Source organism: Poromitra crassiceps (assembly GCF_964638095.1).
Source record: "Poromitra crassiceps genome assembly, chromosome: 13".
NCBI lineage: Eukaryota > Metazoa > Chordata > Actinopteri > Beryciformes > Melamphaidae > Poromitra > Poromitra crassiceps.
Window position 1 is genome coordinate 1,935,988 of NC_139644.1, and position 24,734 is coordinate 1,960,721.

The following is a 24,734-nucleotide window of genomic DNA, read 5'->3' on the forward strand; positions in this document are numbered from 1 at the left end:
CTGTTCTCAGAATCTGAGTTGCATGGTCCCCAGGTGCTGCACTGTGGCTGCACACTGGTAAGGGGTTAATTTCATGTTTCACTTGTAATACCCAAACATGGCCAGTAGAGGGTCGTAAAACACAACGCTAGGCCAATGCGTTGAGGTCAGTCTTAGCTGCCAACCTCCCTCTGCTCTGTCTGGTATGTGTTCTCTCAAACTCTGGCAGGTGGAGAGACACTGTTTGAATGAAATAATTGTGTGTGTGTGTGTGTGTGTGTGTGTGTGTGTGTGTGTGTGTGTGTGTGTGTGTGTGTGTGTGTGTGTGTGTGTGTGTGTGTGTGTGTGTGTGTGTGTGTGTGTGTGTGTGTACGCGGGGGGGATTGTGTACAGTTCAGTTATGTTGGTAGGTGCTACAGGTTGCTGTGCAGGGATATGAGGGATATATATCTGTTCCTGGTTTTGAGTGATTAAACTGACAAAGTGTCAAATCAGAGTTATGGCCTGTGTCGGGTGGTTTTGGCGTTCAATGCTAAAGCTAAAGTTAAGATACATAATAAACTAGAACATCTACGGCACCCACTGGTCCCAAGCATGTCATGCTACACATGTTATTTATTTATTTATTTATTTATTTATTTATGCTACAGAGGTTATTTATTTAGTGCTTCTCCAAATGTCAAATCACAGCATGGATTTTTCTATGGTGTTCCTCAAGGCCTGGTGTCTTAATGTGGTATTTTGGACGAGTATCAGTCAGCCTGCACCTTACAGGACCATGGTCAATACATGAAACCAGAATTGCCCCCCTTTCTTATTTCATAGATAATAACATTGGATATTTTAATTGACTGCAGAACTGGAAATGTCCCCGATCTTCATTTCAGAAATCTGGTCACCTATGGAGGGCAGGTTGGCACTGATGATGTTCTCTTCAGTCCTGACTGTGGTAGTCTGTGCCTGTCCTGTTTGGTGGCAGAGCCAAAGCAGACAGTGATGGAGTTACAGAGGACAGACTGGATGATGGCAGTGTAGAACTGGATCAGCAGCTCCTGAGGCAGCTTGTAGCCTACTTCCTGAGCTGGCGTAGGAAGTAGGCTACAATCTCCACAGAGCCATAACACATTACACTACTCATTACAAAACAAATAACACTGGTCTGAACGCACACCACGGTCAGTGTCTCTGTTTGCTACATTAAATATGATTATGATCAATTGTTTTTGAAAATTAAATGCCTAAAATGTTTGGGAACTGCTGCCATTTTAAGTGTTGTCAGAAATATTATTGGTAACACTTTACAATAACGTACACAAATCCTATAGTAGTTACTGATAAACTAACCATTAACTAATCGCCAGTTAATCATTCGCTAATGAAAAATTTGGCATTAGTTTATCACTAGTTAATCATAGTTAATGAGTAGGTAGTCATTAGTTAATGATTAGTATCTAATTTCCTGAGTAGAGTAGTTAATCAGTACCTAATGATTACTAAATTTCAGCTCGTGAATAGAGTAGTTAATCATTACTTAATGATTCCAAAATGTCAGTGCGTGAATGTATTAGTTAATCATTAGTTAATCATTAGTTAATCTTTTTGTGTACCCTATTGTAAAGTGGTGCATCATACTCAGTAGTTTATGAATACTGAATCATTACCTGTCCATTAGTTACTCTTTTCGCACCCTAATATAAAGTGAAAGATATCCTTATCAAATAAACACTCCCTCCAGGTGAGATTCGAACTCTGAACCCCAAGATTGTTAAATTGTAAGTCTGGTTCTCTACCATCTGAGCTAACCAGCCTGTTACTTGGTAGAGCCATACTATAGGTCTGTAGAGTCAGAGACTAAGTATTATGTCCTATCCACATACTACTTTCTGTTCAAGTACTTATAGTTTTTAAGATATATTCCACCCAAATACTACCTTCTCTCCAAATACTTATAGTTTTAAAGGTATATTCCATCCAAATACTACTTCATGTCCAAGTACTTAGGTATGTTTCAGCCAAATACTACTTATGTCTAAGTACTTGTAAGTACTTGGACAGAAAGTAGTATTTGGGTGGAATATACCTTTAAACTATAATACTTGGTCTCAGGCTCTACATTCAATAGTATGGCTCAAACAAGCAACAGGCTGGTTAGCTCAGATGGTAGAGAACCGGACTTACAATTTAACAATCTTGGGGTTCAGAGTTCGAATCTCACCTGGAGGGGCCAGCCGCGTATTGTTGTAGCAGATTGACAGCCAATGAAATGGCCAGGATTTTCACGTGACATAGGCTACAGTGTTAGAACGCTGAGTATGTAATCTTCCAACTCTTGGCAGGAGAGACACGGGTTCGAATCTCACCTGGGGGCACACCTTTTTATGATGTAAAGGTTTATTTACCCCACCTCAAACAATTGTCATGCAACATTGCTGATAACTAAAACATGTTTTTAGCATTAACATTAACAACAGTTGATTTAATTTTAATACAGAAATATCAACTATTACATGATTCACACTGCAGTTTGCTGGAAGAGGATGCAGATGACAGGTGCAAATGAAGTCAGGCACTTTTCTGCTCCCAGTTGAAGTTTTCAATAAAATGTCACATGAGGCAGCTTAGCCTAATATCTACATCAGTTCAGTAGTTTAGTTTGAAATGTGTAGTGGCTATAGCATTTTTTGTACAGATAATTGTAGAGGAATGCCCAAAGTATAGCATGTAATAGCATAATTATTACACTGCATAAATCATATTGATACTGTACTCAAAACTGTTGCATTCAAAATTTGATAAACAACCTATTTGACCTATTATTCTTGAAAACAAGCTGAGCAATGCCCTTGAAGATGAAATCAAGTGAAACAAATTATTTCCTTAAAATCAATGTTTTATTAAATCCACCCACATACATACACACATACCATATATACAAGCAAATAAAGTGAATTGGATTAATCACCACACAATATACACACAGTAGCAATTTACCGGGCTCCATTTAGATCCCATGTGATAAGATGGACATTTTGGCATATCAAGGACCTCTAATTAATTCACATTAGAGCCACAGACCCCCATTTGATGAGATTCTGTCTCTCGGGCCCAAATCTGAGAATATGTTTTACTGTCAGATATGATTTTGTCAATCTGTACTGTTGGTAGAGAGATAACAGTGAAACTATGATCAACACAATAATTCTTCTACATTCTCTCATTGTATCAACTTCTTGTAAATTAAATAATGCAGAAATTTATAACAAATGATCATTTTGCTAGAGACCCACTGAAACCCTTTCAAGATCCGCTCGTGGTCCCATGTCAATTCAAGCACTTTCAGGGCAATGAGAGCAGATGGTTGCCCTCATGAGGCGGCTCCACCCGCTATGCCGACCACCCGCAATGCCGACATTAGGTTTAGGCGTGGGGGCTGGGAGAGGTTAGCTCCAGCCGGTCCACCGACACACCTCGCTCAGCTGGTTCTGCTTGTGGGCTATCGGCATTGCAGGCTGTCGGTACTGCGGGCTGTCGGCACATAGACGGGGCACCCATGATGCGGAGTGGAGCAGAGCTGAACAGAAAAACGTCTCTTTTAGGGATGCACACAATTAATCGAAGCTCGATTACTCGCTCGCTCGCATTTACTCAAGCATGTGAAAATGTACTCGATCAAAACAACAACAAAAGCAACGTGCATTTGTGCATTCTGCCAGTAGAACGGTGTTTTCAAATCATTTTTCAATGATCCTCCAGAGGGCGCAATGATATCACTGTAACAGACTGCGTGGCTCTGTGTTTGTCACCTCAAGAGTTGAACAGGATGTGTATGGGGAGTGAGAGTGAAGCTTCCGTTGTTGACGAGCGTACTAGTTGTCTGAGAATAAATGTGGAAGCGTGTTATAACGTTACAGCCTGACTCTCTCGTTAATTTTTTTATTAACAAAGTGTAAGTAATAGGCGGACCCGAACACTCGTCTACATCACTATAGCCCTTTTCAGACAAGCCATAAGATGCTCTGTCACTTGAACAGCGTTCATTCGGATTAATTGGCTGGCTCCTCTTCCTCAAACCTGGAGCAACCCACCATCAACTCAAAGAGGAAGAGTTGCGACGCGCGGCCAGCAGAAAAAATAACCCAATCGATCTGCGGTGTTATAGAAAAAGACATGATGCCTATCTGTGATTGGGTGTACACCTACAACAACTGGATCCTAGTCTCACCTGGACTCGAGCTGAGCAACTCAGCATCAGCGTTTAAGCGACAATTTTGTGTTTTTAATTACAATTAATCGATTGATTGATCCTTAACGTTATCAATGATCGATTCCGGAATTTGTGGAAAATGTGCATCCCTAGTCCCTTTTCTTTTCGGGGCCCATGTCAGTCAATCCAGCTCCGGTCCACTCCGCCATCCACTCTGTGTCTTGTGTGAGATATCAGGAGACAATGAATATCACAACAGCATCATCTCATTTCAGGTATTAAAAGATTTTTGGTTTACATGAGTGATTGTAATGTGTAGATGAAACAAATCCGACAGCTCGTTATCGAAAATAATGCGCTCTGACAGCAGCGCAAGTCACTGTTCTCATTCAGTGTAGACTGAAGCCTATGCTATAGCCTGATGACACGGATGTCTAATTTATGATCCTGTCATGCCCACTGCCTCCTAGTCTCTCTCTCTCTTTCTTTCTGTATGTGTGTGTGTGGTGTGTGTGATCGCAGGATTGGAGCCACTTGCATCCAGTTAGTCGCTCCAGTCTAAAAACTGTCTTTTAAGATTCTACAAATCCTGTTCAGTTCTGCCTACCTGTTCTAACCTGTTCCTGTCTCTGCTCAGATCACCATCGGACTTGACTCCTGCTCCTCTGCCAGCCAGCCTACCTGCCAGCCAGCTCCATCTGGCACATGCCACTCCTGAACATTTATTAAAACACCCTGTTACCTTGCAATTGCCTCAGCCTCTGCTTCTGCATTTGTCCGCTCACCTTGGCTTAACAGATCCGACATGCGTTATTATTCATATCCCACTATGGAAACGCACTCCAGTTAGAACAGGCTCGAAGGAAAAGGGCGTTACGTCGTAGCCTATAGGCCTATTGTGTCTTTCGGAGCGTTGCAGAAATTTTATAATAAAAAATGTAATAATAACATAATTTACTGCAGTGACCTGTTTTAAAGCACATGACGGATAGTGCAGCTACTGTAGGAGTGGTTTGTGATAGATCTAAAAGAAATGTGTTTGTGCCCTTATAGCTTAATGACAATCTTAGCTGCTGAAAAATGCCTGTAACATAGGCTACCTCACCTGTGTGTAAAGCTGCCTGCGTCACACAGCCTGCACTTCATATCATCCTCACAACCAATCTATTATCCATCTGACTGGTCATGATCTTCAATAACAGTCATAACAATTGATCAGAGTTCATTATCAGAGAGTCATGTTACTCTCACAGGCGGCGCTAATAATGTTCCGTAAATGATCAATGAAAAAAATCCTGTATTCTTGATGATTTCACTGTAGAAACTTGGAAACTGCATGCTGGTGGATGCGTGCATGGAGAGACAGGGCAGTGAGGGGCGCACAGCACAGACCCTGATAGAAAAAGTGAATCACCTTCGTAGCGAGACTTGGGTTGGCCACAGGAGAGGCATGTCTGAGGTGGCTGTTGCAGCTGCTGCTTCTCCAAGCTGGTGTGGACCATCTTCTCAACAGCAGGAGCAGCCTGTGCTTGGGGATTGGTGATGCAGGGGGCAGAAGTGTGACTGGGACACATGCAGCTTTAGTAGTGACAGTCATCTGTGGTGGAGGCAGGCCAACCTGTAATAGAAGTAGGGATGAAATTATTACCGGTTTACTGATAAACCATGGTCAAATTCCTGATGATAGTATTACTGTTTCAAATTTTAATGATCAATAAAACCAAAGTTTGATTACAGCGCTTTGAAAAAGACTGTAAATACTGTGTGACTGGCTCCCCTGGCCAGTGACACTTAAGAATCGACTAGGTGACAACCAAGTATAGTTTGGTGACAAGCTGGAGAGACAGTTGACGGTCGGAGAGACAACATCCGGTACGGGATGGGATTAGCACCCGATCCTGGCTCTCTCGTGAGGGAGAAATCCACAAACGCTACGGATTAGCCTCCTGAAAATCTGTGCAAAGATCGGTGTGGCCTGGGGTACTTCAGGCTAGAGCGAGGTGCTCGCCGCAGGCGAATGACGTGCAGCGCACAGGCCTGTCTTCTCTCTGCCCTCTCAGGGTGACAACAACCTTGTCACCCTGATGAAGGCCTGTGTGCCGCAACGCGTCGGTCATGTCATGGTGTCTTTGGGTCATTTATAAACAAAATTAATTCTGTTCTTTTTCTATTGATTTTTTTTGTACTGTTATTTTTACATTGAAGTCAACGGCGAGTGGCTTGTGTTTTCCCCCTAAAAGGGGCGCAGCGCCTTGACGTTTTGCAAAGTACCCAGATTTGCTGGTCTGGTCTATCCAGACGCAGGTTGCACGTCTGAGTTTTCTAAATAAAACTTGGTGAAATTATTACAGTGAATGCATTTCATCATTATCATTTTATTTTGGCCACTATAATCGTGATATGAAATGTTATCTCTTACCCTTTCATCTCTAGGGGGAAGCAAAGCAGGCTCTTGTGGAGGCAGGGCGTAGCTGTAGTGGAGGCAGGCCAGGCTGTGGTGGAGGCTTTTGGTCGATAAAGATGACTTCTGCACATAAAACAAAATACATTGTATACTGTGTTTTGCATTCTAATGAAAGCCTATGTTCCACATTGTGTTTTTGTTGAACACAGGGTTTCTTCACATTTTCAAATAAAAAAATTCCATGTTCTCCAGACCTTTATTTTGCCCCTGCTACCTAGGTTATATCAGTATAGATGAAGATTGTTCTTCACAGGCAGATATATCAGAATGTGTGTGTGTGTGTCTCAGTAGATAATTACAACCCGTACAGTCTGCTATACTGTACAGTTTGTATACTGTAAACAACCTAGGGGTTATGCTAATCAGATGATACTCTTTTTAGTTACACAGAAAGGCAGACAAGCTAGCACTACAAACTGTACAGTCTGCTATACTGTACAGTTTGTATACTGTAAACAACCTAGGGGTTATGCTAATCAGATGATACTCTTTTTAGTTACACAGAAAGGCAGACAAGCTAGCACTACAAACTGTACAGTCTGCTATACTGTACAGTTTGTATACTGTAAACAACCTAGGGGTTATGCTAATCAGATGATACTCTTTTTAGTTACACAGAAAGACATGACTGTAATCCAACCACAAGCTATTGAGAAAGAAACGCACCTCAACACTGCCCATAATGATCCAGCTGCTACATACTGTACATGCCAATAACGTTTCAGACGATCTGAAAGCATTAATGTTATCTACTACCCTTAACTACACTACTGTGTGAAACGATAGCATTACCAATAAATATCCCCCCCCCCCCCCCCCCCCGCCCCCCCTCCTAACTAACGCGACGTTAACTAACGCCAATGCACAGCGCAATGCTGTCTAGGTCAAAACAACATGAGTCTAATCAATAAAATGTTATATCATTACAAATTGAATCATAAATTACTTACTTAATGTAGTTATTCCCTAAATGAGTTTCTCTGCCAACCTCCGCCATCTTGACCACAGCTGAGATGCAACGAAAAGCAAAACTACCGTGGCCTGCGTGCTCATGCGCAAACGGAGTTTGAGCCCAATACACAATGAATGGAAAATGGATCAGCTGGTGTTTAGCAGAATTATTCTCGGCGGCCGCGCGAGGGAGTGTTTATTTGATAAGGATATCTTTCACTTTATATTAGGGTGCGAAAAGAGTAACTAATGGACAGGTAATGATTCAGTATTCATAAACCACTGAGTATGATGCACCACTTTACAATAGGGTACACAAAAAGATTAACTAATGATTAACTAATGATTAACTAATACATTCACGCACTGACATTTTGGAATCATTAAGTAATGATTAACTACTCTATTCACGAGCTGAAATTTAGTAATCATTAGGTACTGATTAACTACTCTACTCAGGAAATTAGATACTAATCATTAACTAATGACTACCTACTCATTAACTATGATTAACTAGTGATAAACTAATGCCAAATTTTTCATTAGCGAATGATTAACTGGCGATTAGTTAATGGTTAGTTTATCAGTAACTACTATAGGATTTGTGTACGTTATTGTAAAGTGTTACCATATTATTGTGTAGAGGTGGGCCTACAGGTTGAGATGGGCTGTACTTAATTTTACATAACCAAATATATGGAAAGTGATCATTACAGTATATGTATTAAGTGGATAGGAAAAACCAGAAGTCTTTAGTGATGAGTTTGCATGGAATGGACTCTGATTGCCAGCCGCAGACTTCTGAAGTTCAAGCAGAATAACATTTTTGCTCCGCTAAGCAAGCAGATAGAGGTTTTGTGTTTCACTTGGACATTTTGGTGCAATATTTTTTGCTTCAGTTGAAAACTAATCCACCAAGCATTACACACATAAATATCTTTTTAATGACATGTATGTTTATGACGCAAGATCTCAGAGAGAGAGAGAGAGAGAGAGAGAGAGGGAGAGAGAGAGAGAGATAGGGAGACGGAGAGGGAGAGGGAGAGAGAGAGAGAGAGAGAGAGAGAGAGAGAGACGGGGAGAGAGAGAGAGAGAGAGAGAGAGAGAGAGAGCAGCTGGGTCTATTATATCCCTGGATGAAAGCTTTCCCATGACCTAACTCTATTACCATGCTATTCCATGCACTCCCATGGACTGACAAACCCTTGGGGGAGTCACAAAGCACGCCCCCCCCACACACGCACGCACGCACGCGCACACACACACACACGCACGCATGCACGCACACGCACACGCACACACACACACACACACACACACACACACACACACACACACACACACACACACACACACACACACACACACACACACACACACACACACACACACACACACACACACACACAGCTGGTTCAGCAGCTAGCAGTTTAACCTCCAGTGGTTCCCAAACTGGGGTACGCGTACCCCTAGAGGTACGTGGAGGTACTACAGGGGGTAGCCTACTTGAGAGAAATGGGAAAATGTAAAAATGTAAGAATAAACCATGAAAATAAATAAAATGTTAAAATAAATCTGCTCAGGAGGCACTAATTGCAACTCCCTCACTCAATTTCCTATTTTGTAATATTTATATTATTCATAAGGTGGGTTATCATTCATTCATTGCGTCAAACGTTAATCACTTTTATGCCTTTTTTTCAAAAGTCATAAAAGTGATTCACGTTTGTGAAGATTATCCTGCTGAACCCAAATTAGCGCTCCCATAAACTTGTTAACTACAGACCTTATTTGAGGCATTTAAATCCCCATGTTCAAGCCCCATAGACTTTTCCCCTGACAAACCCTTAATCGCTATAGCCTCCGGACTCATTCCTGTGGTGCTCTATTGCCAACTCGTTTCTATCTTCTAGTATGAGATTGCACTTTGTTTCAGTTATTTCTATGAGGGGAATGACCCAGGGGATTTCCATTCTCCCTAACCAATCACTAACGTAACGGCCTGAATTTTACGTTAATTTAGCCTACTCCAGTCGGGAAAATGTAAAAGAAAATCTCCCCTATGAATGAATTAAATTAAATTCAATTTACTTTATTGTCCACAATGTTGAAATTTGTCTCTGGCTTCACAGGTTTGTTTGAGCACATAAAACACATAAAAGTCACATGCAACAAACACCAGAATACACAATACAAACAACAAACGAATACACGATACATACAACTGCCTTCCAAGCAGTGCCGTTCAGATTCCAATGTAATTGGTAGGCTACTTTTAATCAATTTAAAACAGCCTTGATAGCAGGTGGCAGCATTGTTATTACTCCTCAGGGCACTTGACAACCGCTTGACAATGGCATCCCGCCCATTGGGCTGTTTATTGACACTGATTGGACAATCGTTAGTCCACCTCGGCGCTGATTGGTTAATCGCTGGTGATGGTGACGGGAGAAAAGACATTTGAGAAGCAGAAGCAGTCAAAACTCAACTCTGTGGAGTGGGCGGAGTCAAAGGTCTGGACCAAGGCAAACAAACTCCTTCATTCAACAATGATGAGTGACAGTAAAGCATGTGATGACGAGTGTAGAACAGTGAGGGGCTGTGTGCTCCTCACTTATGGAGCAGTTTACAAAGTAGATGATTGTTACACTAAATTAATTCATAGGCTCCATTTAGTCTGAGTCTTGAGCTCGTAATGAATGACACATTGTTTTATTTTGCTTAAACTCAAGCTGTCTTTTAGACAAGAAATAGGTTTCCCGCCTGGATTTGAATAAAGCATGTGGTGTCATGTGACTGGACTGTGTGGTCCAGAAGCAGCCAGCAGGGAGGAGGCTAATTTAGGTTTTGGAACATTGACCCAGAAGTAAAAGTAGATATTGAGTATCTTACTAATATAATAGGGTGGCGTGGCGGGGAAGCACGACCCACATGAACACAATCCATTAACTGAGCATGCAAACAGCACCAACTGATGATGTCATGCCCCACAATCATCGAGTGGTGGCCAGAGCGATGATATCATCATCATCGTGGAGTGGTGGCCAGTGGTGACTGACGATGTCATATTAGACATTGTAACATAATCAATGATATTATAGACTGCAATGTGGTGCGGCCAGTGGTGACTGATTATGTCATAGCAGACTGATGATGTCATACCCACACTGCCTGTTGATGTCATGCCCACTAATGATATCATAGACAACTATTGGAAGGATACGATATAGGCTAGAACAGATGAAGGCCGGACACGAGGAAGAAGAATCACCTTCAGTCACCAACGTATATGTGCTAGTTCTCTGTGCAGCTCAGTACAGTACACAGAATACACACAGGAAATGATGTCATTGCTTTCACCCAAAAAATAGTCAGTTTCCTTCTTGCCGGCGGGGCTTTGCAGTTAACTTGACACACCTGGAAACAATGAAGACAGATTTAAGCAGCGTTGCTTGGACATGCTGCTACATATAACACACCAACCGGGTAGAAACAACAACATAACCTTAGCTGGACAGCAGTGACTGTTGTTGTATGTGGATTGAGAGGACGCATTGCATTTACACTTGTGTTCAATGTGGTCCCTGACCACCTCCGGAGGTGGTTTGGCCGATCAGATCTCAATCCGTCCTCAATGTGTCTTGGGGGCGTTTACACCTGTACTTTCAAGTGGTCAAGCACTATCCAATTGCAATCTGATCACAGAAAACGCACGTTTGCCCGGTGTAAATGGCCTCTATGTAATCAGAGTGAAGGTTTTACTCCCAACACTGATTGTCAGTAAACATGCCAGCTGCATACCAGCAGCTTTATTTTTGGTGCGTGACCAAGAGCTCACAAGTACTTGGTTTTTCTGTCAGTCGCCAAAGTTTATTTTTGGCAACTGAGACTGACAGTTAACAGAACGCCTCCTCAGGAAAATACTGCATCGTACTTCCTGTCACATGACCAGAAATAATGTCAGTCCTACTTCTCATGCAAGGATGTCATGGATGGTGAGGTAAGGACATTGGGGGGAAATATTGTTCTGAAAATGTTCAGTGCTTGATTGATAATATAATATTATAATATAATATAATATAATATAATATAATATAATATAATATAATATAATATAATTTATGATATGATATGATATGATATAATATGATATAATATGATGTAATATAATATATAATATAATATAGAATAATATAACATAATATAATATGTTATAATATATTATAATATATTATAATGTAAAATAATATATCATATCATATAATATCATATAATAACAACTCAGCATTAGGACACCATTAATGCAATGACAATTTGCAGATAATAGTATAATCCTGTTTAAAATACATTTACCATTAATGTAATAAAAGTTACTTATGGTTATGTAATAACATTTTAACACTATAATGATTATGTTATTGGAGCCCGACCAGTACTGGATTTTTGGGGCCGATGCCAACACCGATAGGTGTTTGCATATATATATATATATATATATATATATATATATATGAAAATGCATGCTGAATGCATGCTGAATAACTATTCACATAGGGTCGATGGAACATAGGGTCGAGGGAACAGGGCTGAGAGAACATAGGACTGAGGGAACATATTTTTGAGGGAACATAGGGTTGTTTATGGCGTTGGTTACGGCCTGAGCGTGGTCATGTACACCTTCAATTCCCAGTCATCAGATGTTCCTATAGGAGCCCACTTGGGCGAGGCCCAGGCTCTTGTCCTGCTCTCACATAAGCGATGTTCTGGCTTCCTGGGCCTAGGAGTTTGGCGAGGCTGATGGCACCTAAACCCCTCAAAACTCTGTTCCTGCCATAACGTCCTGCAAACCTTGCCTGCAAATCTCTGGAAGACAGCCTATGGTTCCTCAGTGCTGTAAGGCTGATGAAGCGGTCAGACAGCCTCTGGTTCCTCAGTGCTGTAAGGCTGATGAAGCGGTCTTCGTGGGGTGTTGTCTCTTTGGGACGTCCACTTTGCTGTCTGTCTTTGACATCAGCGGTTTCTTGCACCTTGGCAGCTGTGCTGCTCATTCCACAAAAGCATGATCCATACAGATGAGGCCTGAATGTAAAGAGAAATGAACAGGCTTTCCAATGAGATAAGATACGATGCTGGATACAGTAACAACAGAGATCGACCAGACACACGTTTCTTGAGAGGTTTAGTTTACAGCATGTGTGTGTATATATACTAGAACTAGAAATATACAAGCAAGTAGAATATACAGTATAATACTACTAGCACTTGTAGGGCTGGGTATTGGCAAGGACCTCACGATACGATACGTATCACGATACGTGGGTCGGGATATGATTGTATCACGATACATTGCGATACAATACATACAGTATATATATATATATATATATTGCCATATCGATTTTATTGCACAGCCCTTGAAGGCCTATTACCTCTTTTACGTCTTGTGAAGAAAAAGAGAAAAATAAGAAAGCTAGATAGATAGATAGATAGATAGATAGATAGATAGATAGATAGATAGATAGATAGATAGATAGATAGATAGATATAGATAGATATAGATAGATAGATAGAGTACTTTATTCATCCCCGAGGGGAAATTCTGGCATTACAGCAGCAGTAGCATCAATGACAGCAACAAGAGCATCAATGACAAGAGCATCAATGACATTAAACAATTAAACAATAAAAAAGTTACACAAATAAAAAAAATTACACAACTAAGGTAAGGTGCAGAAACAGCAGTATTAAAATATTGCAATAAGAAAAGAAACAAACCAATACGCGAAAATATACAATATACAATATATACCACTTTACTAATACCGCCTTTACATCTTACGTTTCCCAGAAACTGTAGGTAAATTAAATTAAATCAACTAAAAATACTCCTAAATAGTATTGAATAATACTATTATTTATATTTCTATTATTTCTAAAACTAAACTAGAGCTGTACAGTTTGTTATTTATATAATGATTGATATGACTATACATACTATACATAGTGAGTGTGCAATGTGGGCATGTGTACAGTGCATAGGATTCAATGTTCAGGAGGGCGGGAGGGGAGGGGGCGGTAGGGAGAGGAGGGCCCTCCTCTCTCTGCGTGTCCAGGAGTTATTGTAAATTGTTATTGCGGTGGGTACGAAAGACCTCCTGTAACGCTCCTTGCTACAGGGAAGCTGACGGAGCCTCTGACTGAAACCGCTCCGTTGTCCAGCCAGCAGGTCGTAAAGGGGGTGTGTCGTGTCATCCATGATTTTGAGTATTTTTTGTAGCATCCTTCCCTCCACAACCACCTCCAGGGGCTCCAGAGTGGTCCCCAGCACAGAGCCCGCTCTCCTAAAAAGTTTGTTCAGTTTGTTAGAGTCGCTGGCTCTGATGCAGTTGCCCCAGCAGGTGGCTGCAAAGAGAATTGCGCTTGCTACCACAGACTGGTAAAAGATATGCAGCATCTTGCTGCACACGTTGAAGGATCTGAGCCTCCTCAGGAAATAGAGTCTGCTCTGCCCCTTCTTGTAGACAGCCTCGGTGTTACATCTCCAGTCCAGTTTTTTGTCCAGGTGAACACCCAGTGTAATATGGTGAGCTGTATGACTGTCAGTATGGTTTAATGCTGTATGCTGTATGGTGTATAAAGCTGTATGGTGTCACTATGGTTTAATGCTGTATGCTGTATGGTGTATAAAGCTGTATGGTGTCACTATGGTTTAATGCTGTATGCTGTATGGTGTATAAAGCTGTATGGTGTCAGTATGGTTTAATGCTGTATGCTGTATGGTGTATAAAGCTGTATGGTGTCACTATGGTTTCAGACTAATTGTTCCAGCCCAATTTAACTGCTAAAACGACATACATTTCAGAGATGGCAGTTCAACAAGGACCTAATGAAAATACTGCCATGTCTGAGACACATCAGCATGTGATATGATGGACCTTCTGAGACACATCAGCATGCAGTGTTGGGGGTAATTCATTACAAAAGTAACATATTACATGTAACACATTACTTTTAGCAGTAACTTCGTAATATAACTTATTACTTTTAGGATTTCAGTAATATTATACCAGTTACTTTGTCAAGTAACTCAAGTTACAAATTGAGTATTTCTTTTTTTTAAATCAAGGCACATATTTAAATAAAGATACAATCATTTCCTAATCAAACTGTGTGTTTTATGCAAATAACCACTACAGATGACAATAACAAAGGAAAAGAATAACATTTAGAATTGTTTACACTTCAAGGCGGATGACATTATTTTTCGGGATGTTCCGGGGCAGCGATGTCATTCTGCTGCTGCTGTTGTTTTGGTGAAAGTAATGCAAAAGTAGTGTAACAAGTAACAAGTTACTCTAAACAGACAGTAATATTGTAAAGTAACTTATTACTTTCAAATGAGAGTAACTAGTAATATGTAGTATATTACATTTTGAAAGTAACTTGCCCAACACTGTCAGCACGTGATATGATGGACCTTCTGACACACATCAGCATGTGATATGATGGACCTTCTGGCAAGGACTTCCTTCCCCCACATTGTACTTCCTAATAAGTCACATGTCACTTGGACTCTGAAAGCAATGCCTTTGTCTCTTTAAGAGGAGAGGCGGAGTATGAAAGAGCCATGACTGCTCTCCCTCCTCCTCCTCCTCCCTTCTCTCTGCACATCCTCCTCCTCTCTTTCTCCAACACTGTGTCATTCCTCTCAGTAGTTTGGCATTTCCTCTGAGCTCACTGGTTGAGACCGAGACACATAGAGAGAGAAAGGAGGGTTGGGGGAGGAGGGAGAGCAAGAGAGGAGAGGAGAGGAGAGGAGAGGAGAGGAGAGGAGAGGAGAGGAGAGGAGAGGAGAGGAGAGGAGAGGAGAGGAGAGGAGAGGAGAGAGAAGAACGATGGAGAAAGGGAGAGAGAAAGGACAGGATCTCTAAAGTTTTTTCCTCTCCAGCTGTCAGTATCTGTATGAGTTTGTGGTGCAGCTTCAGTTCAAGAGAAAGATGGCAACTTCTGCTTCCTCTGTGAGCAGAAGGGAAACAGGAGCCCAGCTTGGCGAGCTGACTGGTCAGTCATCGGTTTCCATTGCTGAGAATACAACAGAGATGTGTTGGGACACAGCAAGGAACAAAGTCATCAAGAGGAAAAACTAAAGGAGAGGACATTCATAAGGTAAAAAAAACATAAGAAGGGAGGGTAGAAAAAGAGAAGGAAAAGAGGAGACCATCTAGTATTGGGCGTGTTTGAGCGTGTCGATATGGGTTAACCTTAAACAAACCCACTTCCTGCACTGGGGCTTATATACAGTATCTTTATACAGAGTGCAGAGAGAGAGAGACCCTAAACAGAGTGTGGAGAGAGAGAGAGAGAGAGAGGTGGAGGTGGACAATGAGTGTCTATACGCTCAACCTCAGGGTCTTCTGGCCTCTCTTCACCTGCATGCTGACTGGCCTGGTGCTTCTCCACCACATGGCCCCCAGACTGAGCCCAGAGCCCAGCCCCGAGCAGGGACACCAACTGGACGGCTGCTCCCATCCAGGCTCTCCGGTCCTGCTGTCCCTCACCAAACTCCTCCTGGCCATGGCACTGTGCTTCCTCTTCATCAGGTATATTGACTTTTTTCTTCCTGAGTGATTGTTATGATCAGAAAATGCTTGATTTTGCAGCAGCTTTTCTCAAAAAAGTGTTCTTTGCAGCCTGTTTTGCTGTTTTGGCAGAGAAATCGTGGGCATTTTGTGAAAGTGCAAGCCCCCGCAAATTTCCGCTATAGTGATTGGTTGAATTTGTATTCATTATTGCGATCGCAAAATCACAATTTCCTGGAGGGACTGATCAAAACTACAGGTCCTGAAGAAGTATGGAACAGTCTTCAATACAGTTATAGATCTTTCTTTTCACCAATGACGGGCTTCTTTGCATTGCATGTCCACTAACCACTTCTTGACTTCTTGTACCCTCACATTAAATGTCCTGTTATACTTCCCACTTATAGTTTCACAACATGGTTAGAACTCACAACCAGAAGGTCCTGGGTTCCAGTCTCAGGGCGGCTGTGGCTCAGGAGGTAGAGCGGGTCGTCCACCAATCAGAAGGTTGGTGGTTCGATCCCCGGCTCCTCTAGTCCGCATGTCGAAGTGTCCTTGGGCAAGACACTGAACCCCGAATTGCTCCCGATGGCTGTGCTAGCACCCTGCATGGCCGCCTTCGGTGTGTGAATCAGTGAATGTAGGCACATTGTAAAGCGCTTTGGATAAAAGCGCTATATAAATGCAGTCCATTTACCATTTACCATCTCAGTCTTGCTCCTTTCTATTTGGAGTTGGCATGTTTTCTGTGTGTTTTCGTGGCTTTCCTCCCACAGTCCAAAGACTGTAGCTCAGCTGAATTGGAGACTCTAAAATGCCCCTATAGGCGTGAATGTGAGGTGTTTGAATGTAGTATGGAACATGAGGATCATGTGAATATGGACCTTTGAGATGTAATGCGTTAGCGTAAGTGCTACACGATGTTCCCTCTAGGATCATACATTTTAACTTCACATTCTTTTGTGATTAAGGGTTGTATAAATAACCTTGATTGGATTTCAGTCAACAACCATCTGGTTTTGCCAGATTTGCTTCTTTATTTTGGTTTCTACGTTGCTCTTAAATCAATTCCAGGGAGCACCGAAAAGGTCTTGAACAGACTAAAATGTGGCTTTCTGAAACTTGAAGATACCCAACACTTGTGGTCAGAAGAACACAATTTGACTTGGCTCACTTGGGATCCAGCTGGAAATTAAATTAGGATTCATTTAGAAGATTTTTTTTTTGCGATGGAAAATGTGAACATGAAGTCAAGAGGCCTGGTGCAACATTGTGAGAACACTGTAATAAAATATAGGCCTGCAATTCCTTCAAATTAACGCTTTCAAACTTTGTGCTGTGCTGCCAAATTGATATATTTTACTTAGTAGCTTCAATCCGTTTTAGTCCCTGAAAAAGTCACATCCAAATCATGCACACACATATTCATTGTGCATTACTTGGCCTTCTTGGCCGGTTTTATTTCCTTCAGTGGTTTTTATTTCTAAAACCAGGTCTAAAATCTAAAAATAACAATTGCAGTAACAGATGCGGGATGTATTTATTTATTTATTTATTTATTCTATTAATACAAAAAATGCCATCACCTATCTGAAAAGATGACTATCTCTGTGGATATTTCTGACTAATGGGGGGGGGGGGGGTGATTATGTTGGTTGAATGATTTCAACAAATATTATGTCAAAATGCCAATGAACATCAGATTCTGAATTGCTCGACCAAATCTGAAGAGTGGGTGGGTCGCGATCACGAGGGTGGAGCCGGTCGAACCCTTCTCCAAAACTCATGTCAACGTCTCACCGATGTTGTCTTTATCGTTAGGTACTGCTCCACCCATCCAGGAAGGGCCAGGAAACGAGCCCCTGGACTCACCGATGTGCTTCCCAAATCAAGCGCATCTCGGCGTGAGCTGTTGGAGGAGTACTATAAGCAGTGGGTGCGTCTCTCGCCACATGTGGTGGGCCACAGCAAGGCCAACGTAGCCAAACTCATTGGAGACCTGGTGAGGGCGGGTCGTGCCGACGTAACCCCAGACTCCTCCCTGGCCTTCAGGGGCGATTTCTTACAGGTGGGTGTTGAAGGTTTCTTACAGGTGGGTGTTGAAGGTTTCTTACAGGTGGGTGTTGAAGGTTTCTTACAGGTGGGTGTTGAAGGTTTCTTACAGGTGGGTGTTGAAGGTTTCTTACAGGTGGGTGTTGAAGGTTTCTTACAGGTGGGTGTTGAAGGTTTCTTACAGGTGGGTGTTGAAGGTTTCTTACAGGTGGGTGTTGAAGGTTTCTTACAGGTGGGTGTTGAAGGTTTCTTACAGGTGGGTGTTGAAGGTTTCTTACAGGTGGGTGTTGAAGGTGAGGGAAGAAAGGCTGTGAGGCTATTTGATGACTGAACAAAAACACTGTTTAGAAGTGAAAGAGAGTTAGGCCCCACATCATTCTCGCTCTCACTTTTACTACAACTGAAGCAGAAAAATGGAAGATAGTAAAATGCTCTCTCAGATTCCCTCACAGTTTGTCAAAGCTTTGTTGCCTTACACTGAAGGGAATTCCAATTAAGAACATTGAAATTCACATTTAATTCCATGGCTGTTTCTGAAATCCCATTGTAATCTATGGACTCCTCTTAATGATGATAGAGCAGAAGACAATGGTGGCTCAAATCAGCTTCCCCAGAAAATTTGCAATACAATTCTGTTCAATTAGATACATAACTGGCATCACTAGATCCCTAGTATATAGACGGTTTTCACCAGAGCGCAACCCCACAGCACTTCCTTTTTCTCAGCATTCGGCAAACTGCAGAAATATTCACTCAACATCGTTACTTTTGTTTTCGCCGCTCAGCTGTATAGACGGTTTTCACGGAATGGTCAGTCCTGCACTTGAATGTTTTTTTTCTTTTATGTCCATAGCAAACACTGCAACAGGAAGTGAGCGGGGGTTCAATTTAGAATGTTTTTGTTGTCAAGTTAAAACCGTCTATACATGATATAAATGGGAGCTAGGGCTCTGTCTGTCTGTCTGTCCCACTGATGACATCACAAGTGATAAATTCACACACACACACACACATGCGCGCGCGCGCACGCACACACACACACACACACACACACACACACACACACACACACACACACACACACACACACACCAAGTCCCAGTGATGATGTCATCAGTGATGTCATAAATTGCAGTGATGGGCAAGCTACTTGGAAAATGTAGTAAGCTAAGCTATCAGTTACTCTTGATTAAATATAGCTAAACTACATTGAAGCTATCCCCAGAGAAATGTTGCTAAGCTATGAGCAACATGGCAAAAGTAGCTTGCTACATCAAAGCTAGTTTTTTTCTCACATTGAATCAACTTCATGTCAAAGAACAACTTTCCACCAAGCAAATAGGCAGGCAAGAAAATCTAATTTTGATTGTTTATTATATTATAAAACACACTGAAACTCTCACTGGCACAATATTCAAAAACAGACAATAAAACCTGAACGTCTTCTTCATCACTGCCAGTGGCTCCCTCTGGCTCTGCCATCTTTCAAAGTTCATTGCTGATGTGACTTCGCCAGCACATGACATAGTTTGCCCTACCCTTAACCAATCGTCAGTCTTCATTGCCGATTCGATTATAACAGTGCCCTCTCCTATTTACTATTTAGGCCTCAGGCATTTAGAAAAAAGCATGAGCTGAGGGTTATTCTGTTTGAACATACACTGTACACACTGTAACTCCTAACACAAGCTGTACACTCATGGCTGTTTGAACATACACAAGCTGTACACTCATGGCTGTTTGAACATACACTGTACACACTGTAACTCCTAACACAAGCTGTACACTCATGGCTGTTTGAACATACACAAGCTGTACACTCATGGCTGTTTGAACATACACAAGCTGTACACTCATGGCTGTTTGAACATACACAAGCTGTACACTCATGGCTATTTGAACATACACAAGCTGTACACTCATGGCTGTTTGAACATACACAAGCTGTACACTCATGGCTGTTTGAACATACACTGTACACACTGTAACTCCTAACACAAGCTGTACACTCATGGCTGCACAATAGACAACAGATCAGTTCCTGTTCATGGGTCGCTTCCTCAAATCATTTTTACACATGATTCACAAGATATACCAGCTGTTTTTCCCTCTCCAGGAAATAGGACGTATTCTTTTTGCACACATACAGGCCAATGAAATCAACTTTCCAAAGATAAGTAGTTAAAAATACAGATTTTAGGGTCAAATGGAATTGCTATTCCTCTAATGGTTGAGACAGTTACTTGTGGACCAAAACCAAGTATGGGACAACTAGACCAAGTCAATTTCCTTGTACAGTATGTGCAAGTGCAGCTGAGTGAATGTGAGACTTTGTGAGTCCTGATAGATAGATAGATAGATAGATAGATAGATATATAGATAGTTAGATAGATAGATAGATAGATAGATGGGTAGATAGAGCAGATAGATAGATAGATAGAGCAGATAGATAGATATAGCAGATAGATAGATAGATAGATAGATAGATAGATAGATAGATATAGCAGATAGATAGAGCAGATAGATAGAGCAGATATATAGATAGATGGATAGATAGATAGATAGATAGATAGAGCAGATAGATGATAGATAGAGCAGATAGATAGATAGATATATAGAGAAGATAGATAGATAGAGCATAAATATAGATAGAGCAGATAGATAGATAGATAGATAGATAGAGCAGATAGATAGATAGATATAGCAGATAGATAGATATAGCAGATAGATAGAGCAGATATATAGATAGATGGATAGATAGAGCAGATAGATGATAGATAGATAGATAGATGGTAGATAGATAGAGCAGATAGATAGATAGATATATAGAGCAGATAGATAGATAGAGCAGATATATAGATAGAGCAGATAGATCGATAGATAGATAGATAGATAGAGATATATATATAGATATATAGATAGGTATATAGATAGATAGATAGATAGAGATATATATATAGATATATAGATAGGTATATAGATAGATAGATAGATAGATAGATAGATAGAGCAGATAGATAGATAGATAGATAGATAGATAGATAGATATATAGATATATATATAGATAGATAGATAGATCGATAGAGCAGATAGATAGATATATAGATATATAGATAGATAGATAGATAGATAGATAGAGCAGATAGATAGATAGATAGATAGATAGATCGATAGAGCAGATAGATAGATAGATAGATAGATAGATAGATAGAGCAGATAGATAGATAGATAGATAGATACCCAGCTGGCACGGGACGTCAGTTTAACGTCATATCGACGTTGGACTCCAACGTTGAACTGACGTTGGATTTTGGTTGAGAATGAAAATCGGGTTGACGTCAAAACACAACGTTGGCAAGACATCAGCGTCCAACGTTAGATAGACATCAGCCTCTGACGTTGGTTAGACATCAGCATCCAACATTGGATAGATGTGGAATTTTGGTTGGGAATGAAAATCGGGTTGACATCAAATCCCAACGTTGGGCAGACATCAGCCCCCAACGTTGTATAGACGTCAGTCTCCAACGTTGGATAGATGTAGGATTTTGGTTTAGAATGAAAATCTGGTTGACGTCAAAACCCAACGTTGGCAAGACATCAGCCTCCAACGTTGGATAGACATCAGCCTCTGACGTTGGTTAGACATCAGCATCCAACGTTGGATATATGTAGAATTTTGGTTGGAAATGAAAATCGGGTTGACATCAAATCCCAACGTTGGGCAGACATCAGCCCCCAACGTTGTATAGACGTCAGCCTCCAACGTTGGATAGATGTAGAATTTTGGTTGAGAATGAAAATCTGGTTGACGTCAAAACCCAACGTTGGCAAGACATCAGCCTCCAACGTTGGATAGACATCAGCCTCTGACGTTGGTTAGACATCAGCATCCAACGTTGGATATATGTAGAATTTTGGTTGGAAATGAAAATCGGGTTGACATCAAATCCCAACGTTGGGCTGACATCAGCCCCCAACGTTGTATAGACATCAGCCTCCAACGTTGGATAGATGTAGAATTTTGGTTGAGAATTAAAATCTGGTTGACGTCAAAACCTAACGTTTGCAAGACATCAGCCTCCAACGTTGGATAGACATCAGCCTCTGACGTTGGTTAGACATCAGCATCCAACATTGGATAGATGTAGAATTTTGGTTGGAAATTAAAATCGGGTTGACATCAAATCCCAACGTTGGGCAGACATCAGCCCCCAACGTTGTATAAACATCAGCCTCCAACGTTGGATAGATGTAGAAGTTTGGTTGAGAATGAAAATTGGGTTGATGTCAAAACCCAACTTTGGGCTGACATCAGCCTCCAACGTTGGCTAGACATCAGCCTCCAACGTTGGATAGACAGCCTCAAACATTGGATAGACATAGAATTTTGGTTGGGGTTGACGTCAAAACCCCATGTTGAGTAGACATCAACCTCCAACGTTGGCCAGGCATCAGCCTCCAACGTTATATAGACACAGAATTTTGGTTGGGGTTGACATCAAAACCCAACGTTGGCTAGACATCAGCCTCCAACGTTGGCTAGGCATCAGCCTCCAATGTTGGCTAGACATGGGTAGAAATTTAAATCTGGTTGATGTCAAAACTTTCGTATCACAAAAAGAAAAAAATCAACATTGAATACAGAATTTTAGAAAACAGGATTTATTTTCAGAACGTAAGAAATTAGATTATCACATTAAAGGTACATTCAGCAATGTTTTTGTGTTAAAATAAGTGTTAAATGGCTCTATATTCTGACAGCAATCACTGAAATCGAGTGTTTGATCAGTGACTTAAACCCCCAACTTCGCTGTCCTCTATGTCTCTCCTGTAGTCCTGCATGCAGGGCGGACGTATCTCTGCAACTGTAACTCGTAGAGACTCATGGATGGATTTGGGGTGAGAAAATATATTATAGTCCTTTATACTGCCCTACAAATCATAACCGCAGTAACTACGCCAACACTGAAACTGAGAAAAATGGCTTTAAAGTTTTTGGACTGTCCAGCCAAATGAGATATAGGTTGAAAAGTGGTAATGCGCTTATTAAATATGTATACATTAAAGTATTTTTTGGGGGCAAAACAATTATCAATTACTTGACCTATGACCCCAGAAATGCAGATACGGCACTCTGTCTGTGTATTACCTTAAACAGATGTGTAGGTAGTACAAGGGAAAAGCGCAGTAACTACAATCTAATGTGCTTCTCCTGTCTTGTTTTTCATGAGACAATTGTAATCGGTTTTGATTTCGATACCACATCATATCTGTATTTAATTGTTTTATTGTTTACATGTTTAAAACATTTAAATGGATGAGTAACAGATACATTCAGGGAATCGTGAAGTCAGTTGATGTAATCTTCACCACTGGTGTTGCTTTTTGGTCATCATTCTGACACAATTAATTAATGAGCACAGTTGTTTTATTATCTTAATTTAGAACAGGTTTTCTTTACAAATCAGATCAGCTTTTCAGATTGATAATTCATACAAGAACATATACAGTATATTACATAGCATATTACAATTATTTTGATTAAAATGAATTACAGACTGAGTCTGAATGCTGATAATTTATGCAGCAATTAAAAGGATTGTCCTGATGAGCTAGGTAGTGTTACCAAACAATTATCACTATCTACAGCCAGATTAACACTTCCCAGTGGAGAACACAATTCACTTCTTTATTGGATGATCTCTTATGGATTATTAGCTAGGAATACAGCATTTACGATTTTAAAGACACTGAAGACTCATTCATTAACAATTTGGACAGCTGTCAGTGCGCTCTCATATTGGGAATTGACTGGATTAACTAAACAGATTGTGCCATTATGAGTGATTGATATGTTGGGCTTTGTTATGGAAAGAGCGGGAAAATTGCAGTAACTACAAAATCCAACCAAAAACCAGTCTGAACCGCAGTAACTACACCTCAAAGTGTAGTTACTGCGTTTATCTCTGTTTAAGTCCAGCGGAAGCTCTGTGAAAGCAAATCAAACTGTAGTAAGTGTAGTTAATGCAGTTTTGTCTGGTTTTTGGTTGGATTTTGTAGTTACTGCAACTTTTATACTCTGTTTTCTCAAATATAGAGCAAGACTGAACTTAGAAAATTTGTCACATGATAAAACAGATATCTAAAAGTTCAATTTCAATAATAACTCAATTTTGACCAAAATTGTAGTTACTGCGGTTTTGATTTGGAGGGCAGTATAGGCATCTCGATCTGACCTTCCGTTTCCGAGAAAATGTCAACTTTTGTCTGATTGGATAGTTTGAGGTCAGTGCCAATTTGTATCGGCCACCACTGCCTGGATCCAGGAGAAGTGCAGAGAACATAAGCAAGACCTGTATATGGCTTTCATTGATCTCTCGAAGGCATTCGACACAGTAAATCAAAAGCTACTCTGGGACCTACTCAGTCGATTTGGAGTCCCACCCAAATTCCTCTCCATTCTAAAGCTATTTCATGACGGCATGCAAGCCCACGTTCAAA

The 24,734-nt window shown here is 41.0% G+C and overlaps 1 protein-coding gene and 1 long non-coding RNA gene across 2 annotated transcripts in view; one reads left to right on the plus strand and one right to left on the minus strand.

Moving 5' to 3' along the window:
* Positions 1-2,899: 2,899 nt before the first annotated feature.
* On the minus strand, positions 2,900-7,682 carry LOC310788128. The gene is made up of 3 exons (XR_014553291.1): positions 7,598-7,682; positions 6,603-6,710; positions 2,900-5,801 (listed from the first exon to the last, which is right to left on the minus strand). It is a non-coding gene; the product is annotated as an uncharacterized lncRNA (long non-coding RNA).
* A 7,762-nt stretch (positions 7,683-15,444) lies between these two features.
* The window catches only part of itpripl2 (ITPRIP like 2), a gene marked incomplete at its 3' end in the record, with an annotated part of 38,222 nt that continues 28,932 nt past the window's right edge, over positions 15,445-24,734 (plus strand). The window contains exons 1-2 of the mRNA XM_083649323.1: positions 15,445-16,198; positions 17,999-18,245. Of these exons, the coding sequence (XP_083505449.1) occupies positions 15,981-16,198; positions 17,999-18,245 (465 nt within the window). The 5' untranslated portion in view covers positions 15,445-15,980. The remainder of the gene's footprint in view (positions 16,199-17,998; positions 18,246-24,734) is intronic.